The 6,677-nt window shown below is 42.0% G+C and overlaps 1 protein-coding gene across 1 annotated transcript; it reads right to left on the bottom strand.

Annotated features, from left to right (window-relative positions):
• Window positions 1-2,387: 2,387 nt before the first annotated feature.
• Window positions 2,388-6,384, bottom strand: LOC123444558 (ultraviolet-B receptor UVR8). Its single transcript, XM_045121326.1, has 8 exons — window positions 6,149-6,384; window positions 5,088-5,243; window positions 4,760-4,918; window positions 3,992-4,153; window positions 3,778-3,909; window positions 3,585-3,698; window positions 2,952-3,050; window positions 2,388-2,860 (listed from the first exon to the last, which is right to left on the bottom strand). Exons 1-8 carry the CDS (start codon window positions 6,375-6,377, stop codon window positions 2,685-2,687), a joined length of 1,227 nt encoding a protein of 408 aa, XP_044977261.1. The 5' UTR covers window positions 6,378-6,384; the 3' UTR covers window positions 2,388-2,684.
• Between the last annotated feature and the right edge of the window lie 293 nt (window positions 6,385-6,677).

Consider the following 6,677-nt stretch of genomic DNA (forward strand, 5'->3'; position numbering starts at 1 on the left):
GAACCACAATAGATTATGATAATCTAGATTGTGAAGGTAGATTATATAATCTGGTTTATAAAAATAATTCAGGTGGACATATTTGGGGGCCAGATTATATAAACTGTAATTCAGGTTTTACATTGCATAATGACCTGTCTGCCCTTTGTTTTTTTTAAAGAGGAGGGTGATGATGGTAGGAATGTAATTATCTTCAACTTTACAAGGGTAATGGGTCATTAGCAATCCATAATCTGATTTTAGCTGGTGTAAAGTAGATTATGAGTTTTTAATAATCTGTCTATCTAGTTTTTATAATCTACACCATAATTTGTCCTGTTTGAAGACAGAATAGATTATAAAAACTAGATTATATAATCTGGGTGGTTTCAAACAGGGCCTTAGAAAAAGCATCTTAACATTTAGAAAAATTGGAACAAATATAGCATGATGTATACTCTCTCTGTTTCTAAATATAAGTCTTTTAAGATATTTCACTAGTAGTCTACATACGGAGCAAAATGAGTGAATCTACACTCTAAAATATGTCTATATACATCCGTATGTAGTCCACTAATAAAACTTCTTTAAAGACTTATATTTAGGAAAGGAGGGAGTATCAGATGATCAAATAAATTATGCCAAAATTGAATATTCGTGCATTTAGCATTGGCCTAATGTAGTTGATATGAAAAATAGTCAAACAACAATAGATTAGACAAACATCATGATAAGTTAAATGGATCAGATATGCTAATTTTCATCTAGATGAGAATAATCAAAGCCTCATTTAACTGCTAAAATTGTTTGATTAACCAAATAAAACGTAAATTCTAACAATGTAAGAATTAGATGACATGTAGATATTTCTCATCTAGACAGGAGCTAGACATACCCCACCCCAGATGGAATTACCACAATCCACCAGTCAACCTATATCAGCCTAGGTTTACAGTTTGCACAAGACCTCGATTCTAGCAAAATATGTGCCGTATGCCATAAAAATTACTCCCTCTGTTTATAAATATAAGTTTTTAAAAAAAATCACTACAGACTACGTACGAAGTAAAATAAGTGGATCTACACTTTAAAACATGTTCATATACATCCGTATGTTGTTTTTAGTGGAATCTCTAAAAAAACTTATATTTGAGGACAGAAGGAGTACGTGTCTAGATTGTTTGTCAAATGGACTTTGTAAACATGTATATTTATTGTACATATTTGGGTAGTTAAATCCACGACCTAAATTACCGTGCCCGACTTGTATTCCCATCCGGAGTAGTACAATGGTAGAGAGCAATACATTTATCGAAGAACAAGCCAAACATTCTCTGACAAGACACGAAAGTTCACACGACAGCAGAGTATTCAAGTATGGAGCAGGTGAGAGTTGATTCATGGCGTCTGGTCAAACACGCCAGGCAGCTTAATCCCTCTTTAGTCTCCTCTAACCGCTCCCCGTTAGTATTATCAGGGCTTGTATGGTCCTACCTGAATAAGGAAAGACCAAGTAGGAATATTATATGGAACATTCAGCTCGACCGGGACCGGGTCACCGGAAGGGAATATCCAAATGCTCCCCGTGGAAGAGCATCCCAGCCCAGGTTAGGCGGAAGCCGGGCCGCCATCCTGAATGATTTGGTCGATGTAATGGCTGTTCCCGTCGTCGCCGGACGTCGACGTCCGGATCGCAGCAGCAGGGGAGCTAGCAGAGCATCCGGCCGGAATATCCCAAACGTCGGTCCTGGGAGCCGTCGAGACCTCCCAGTCCCCACACCAAATATACTACGGGCGCCATCCATCTACTCCAAAAGACTTCTTGGAGCCTTCCCTCCAGCATCCATGCTCTCGGTCCAGAATTTGACCTTTGGTTTACGTGAGAGCCGTGTAGCCAACCGTGTGGGTGGCCTCTGTATATGTAGCGTATCTCTTTCCTTGGTTTGAAGATACTAGCATGCATAATTCAACCCTGAGCTCGTTGAACACTACTGTGATTTACGGTAGAAAAAAGGTTCAAAAATAAATAAACGTTTTTATGGTGTAAGATGCTCCTGTGCATTGAACTGTGTGTAAAATTTTTTGAAGTTTGAACATTCAAGGAACTCATGGCAAAAAAGAGAAAATCAGGCTTGGACAGTATGATTTTCAAAAGTTTCTCGGACATCCGAAATTTGTCTTTTTTGCCACGAGCTCCTCGAATGTCCAAACTTGACAAAAATTTGTACGGAGTTCCTGCACAGAAGCATCTTGCACCATAATTTTTTTTGGATTTTTTAATCTTTTTTTTCAAATTCAAATCGCGGTATTATTCAAGTCCAGGCTCATCTGAGCACGGAAGCCAAATCGCTGCTATTGATAGTATTTATATATCCTCAATCCACAATATGGTCCTATGCAATTATGAATGGCCACCAAACAGTACGGTCTCTCTGTATTATTCAACCTTACAGTTTCACAAATGCTCCAGTTGACAGGCCCAAATCGCAGGATGCAACAACATTGCTGCCCCAAGCCGGATTATAGACAACAACAAGTGGTTCATTCATGCACACACACGGAGCAAATCCTTGTTGCGCCCCTCCCTTCACTCTCCAACAGCATTACAAGAAAACATTTACTAGTGTTCACCTTTCTCACATACTGTGTGGAAACACAACGAAAATACGGTGGTCGGTACAACAGTATAACTAACTAATCTGCCACTAAGCCAGGTTCACGGCGATGGTAAATCCACTCCCACAGTACACGCCGAGCGAAGCAGGAGAACGTGAGCCCTCGTCACCTAGATTTACCATCTGAGGAACCACCTGATCACAAGTATCTCCCAAGCCCAGTTGCCCGTGCTCTCCCCAGCCCCAAGTGTACAAGGCTCCGCTGTCTGCCGAGAGGTGCAAATGGCAGTTAGCACGGCCACGGGAGATCTTATTTCCGTGGCCATTCTTAGCTTGCGGGGATAAATAACCGTTTACCTGTTATCATAGCAGAATGTTCAGTGCCGGCTGCTATCCGGGTCACCTGCTCTCCATGAATAGAGGGGCCCTTCGCTAAACTTGACACTGAAGATGATTCTGCACGACGCACAGATAATTTGAAGGAGGTGCAAATGCAACATGGTCATCAGATGGAACAACTATGAACCTAATCTAGGAAAGTTAAATGGATATAGAATAGGCCAGGGCGTGTGTTGGCAGTATGTAGTGTGAGCTATTATCTATATGACATACATAATGACAGTATTTTCTCGTCATTTTTTCATGCAGCGTGCCCTACTATATCTGCACAGCGTTGTTGTACAGTTCACACCAGTCGTATTTCCTCATGAATTTCCGCAAGTTCATGTGCTGTACATGCATGATTGTTTTTTCCTCATTCCTTTAAATACAGGGAATGCATTCTTGCCATGGGGTGCAGACAAGTTGTCGTGGTCATACATATTTGACTTCCCATCCGAAGGTACCATTTTATGCGAATGGTTGGCATATTCCCGTTTCAAACAATGCTCAACTGCTTGGCAGTATTTACCAGATGAATGTACAAGATATATGTCTATTCCATAATTCAAATACAGTATGATATAGCATATCAAACGTTGTGAGGAGTACCATGATGTGTACTGCTTGTTGTGGTAAGATGCAGTTGCTGTGCTACTGTGTCTTCTGACACAGTAGGGTCACACTTCTGATGGCGGTAAGCACCAATGGTGTACAATTCACCTCCTGAGATATATAAAAAATGTCGACCTTCTGAGAAAGCTTCTGGAAAACATAGTTCAATTAATATGAAACAATTAAGTACCAGATAAAACTAGTGCATGGTGCCATCCTAATGCCACTTGAGAAATACTCAAAGAGGGAAAGGCTGCCCGAGGTTGGTCATCATCATGTTCACCAACTAATGCTCTTCCCCAGATGTACAACTGTCCAGATTCTGTCGCATTCAATGAAAGGGAAATTATTAGGCCAAGTATCAAATATAAGAGAGTTGGTAACTGCAGATTTCCAATGCTTACCATCCAATGCAGCACTATGATCTCCATTGGCATATAAATTCACTATTTTACAGTTTGGAAAACCATCAATTAATCTAGGAATACTATAAATCTTCTGATTTTTGGAAGCAGATTTACCAACTTGTCCCCGTCTTCCTGAGCCAAATCCATAAACGGAATTATCTGGAAGAAATAAGATTAATGCGTCATTTACAAACAATGCACATGGGCCAAATTTGATTAATGTGTCATTTATCTAGAAGAAAGAATTCTGTTATAAAGGAGAAATGGTATGGTCAATAAATTTCCAGCTGTCTGGTGAAAAGATCCTACGACCATGATGATCCAACTTTTTCCCCTCCTTAGTAGCTTCATCATCAAGAAATAGCTATCCACGTGCCAGAACCATGACTTGGTTTTGAGATCTTATGGGCTTCAGCTCTGGCCTACCCCAACATGTTTGGGACTGAAAGGCTTTGTTGTTGTTTAATAGCTTCATTTATAGATTTTTTGCTTTTCATAATTTTCAGCAAGTTGCTGCCCTGTTTTCCCCATAAAAACAGGATACCGAGATATTGATTGTACTCCCATGCGGATGTCAGAACCTTAGGGAAGGCATAAATGAGTCGCCATAGATCTTAGGTGTTGCCAGGGACTAGAAATATTACTGATCAAGTTGTTATGGAAAAGGTACTACCAGCGTAAATTTGTGTTGTTTCATGAACAAGCGTTTTCTTATAAATTAATGTGTACGTTAATAGTCTGTCACAAACTCGCAATTCTACCTACCTTTCAATAGGACAAGAGAATGACGCATCCCAAATGCAAGCTTCTCGACATGCTTTGTGGTAAAGGATGACACTTCAAATGGCAAGTTCCTTGACTGATTATCACCGGTGCCAAGCTGTCCAAATGAGCCATCTCCGCACATGAAGAGTTGTCCAGAATCTGAAAATAACAACTAGAAACATCACAGCAAAGATCATCAGTGATAATTCACTTTCCAAACAAAATAAGACAACAGCTCCAAAGCAAACAAAATAAGAAACAGTCTGTCATGAGACGTTAAGAGCAAAATGGAAGTAAAACATAAATGAGTGGTTCAGAATTTGGAGACCTGTAGCAAATCCAGAATGGTTCCATCCAGTAGACACACAGGTTACTGTGTAGTTTTCAAAGAACTTAACGAACTTTGGATGAGCGATGTTCTCTAGGTTTCCATGGCCAAGCTGACCATGGGTACCTCTGCCCCAAGTAAATACTTCACCATCACCTGAAATGTTGAGCAAAGATTTTCAGAAAACTAACCCATATTGGTCTAGTCCGACATCAATGAGGGGGAAATGTCCTCTCTTTTTTTTTTTGAGGGGGAGGGGAAAATGGCCTCTGATGCATAGACAAGTTTTTCTTAAGTCGCTGGTAAAAATGGCACAGCGAGGCAACAAGATACGGTTGCCTCCAACTCCAAGTCAACAGATCATCTTCAACAGACAAAGTATGTTGACAATTAAAATGTCCAGGGAGAGATAAGCGTGTCAAAATGCTTTAATCATTCCTACTCGCCAAGATGGAAAGCGGACTTACTCGCCAAGATGGAAAGCGGACTTGAACTGAAAAGCAACTTGATCACTGAGCCGAATAACAACTTGGTCACTGAACTGAATAGCAACTTGATCACTGAACAACACAATGTTGTATCACCGTATGAAACTGTGGATATAAGATCCTCGCTTGTATTGCCAAGTTGGACAAGGAGACAGTTCTAAAACTGTGCGGTAGAACTCTATTCCTACCGAACAGCGTGGCTATCATATAAGTCCACAATGAATATGCATATGCAAATCCAGCTCAAGGAACGAGATGACGGATGAGGATGTCCAGACAAGAGTCATGGGACACAGGGACCTAGAAGTAGGCAGGCAAGTAGCTGAATGTACAAGAAGGAAAACCTGCAATACAACTCAAACTCTCTGAAACTGTGATTCTATGGTTGCCAAAACCCATTGTCGTGCACAAACTCGTCACCAATCTAAGTTATCCAATCGAGTTCAGCTTCTACCCATGTGAGAGCCGTGTAATTACTAGACGGCGAGGACCACGAAGACCAGGCTCGTCTAACCAAATTCTGTGGAGAAAGATCCTACTAAGGTGGGGTATCTGAACGAAGACAGGACGTACTTGTGAGGGCGATGGCGTGGGCGCCGCCGCCGGCGATGAAGGAAACGCGGCCGCGGCAGCGAGGCGGGAGGAGGAGCGGCTGCGGGAGATGATGGTCCTGGAAGCCGCCGTTCCCCAGCTGCCCGTCCGTGCCCGCGCCCCAGGTCCAGGCCCAGGCTTCCTCCGGCTCCTCTTCAGCCGCCGCCGCCACCGCCGCCGCCGCCATGGCGCCCTCGGGAAGAGAGGTCATCTGTGTCGGCTCGATTTGCCCCGTGGTGTCAGTGTCACTCGAATTACTGAGACGACACCGTCCGATCAAGAAGCGAATGGTCACGATGTCCCATAACAGAGGGAGACACTTTTTTCTTTTCTTTTGATAATACAGAGGGGGGCACTTTAATCCTCTCTTATCTTCCAGAGCAATTGTAGTATATGCTTTGTTTTAGGGGTGAAATTAAGGATTGTGAAAAGAGCAAAAGATTAGATCCGTCGACTCAGATCATCGGGGGTGTTAGTAGAATATGTGTGCATAATTTACTGGAGTAGACTG

This window comes from Hordeum vulgare, chromosome 3H (genome assembly GCF_904849725.1).
Source record: "Hordeum vulgare subsp. vulgare chromosome 3H, MorexV3_pseudomolecules_assembly, whole genome shotgun sequence".
Lineage (NCBI taxonomy): Eukaryota > Viridiplantae > Streptophyta > Magnoliopsida > Poales > Poaceae > Hordeum > Hordeum vulgare.

What these genes read in the sequence shown, in the direction of transcription:
- LOC123444558 (XM_045121326.1), bottom strand. Translation starts at nt 6,377, where the DNA reads ATGACCTCTCTTCCCGAGGGCGCCATGGCGGCGGCGGCGGTGGCGGCG. An exon ending in CCACGCCATCGCCCTCACAA is followed by an intron (nt 5,244 to 6,148) that starts GTACGTCCTGTC and finishes TCAACATTTCAG; the next exon opens with GTGATGGTGAAGTATTTACT. An exon ending in AACAAGCAGTACACATCATG is followed by an intron (nt 3,051 to 3,584) that starts GTACTCCTCACA and finishes TGCGTCGTGCAG; the next exon opens with AATCATCTTCAGTGTCAAGT.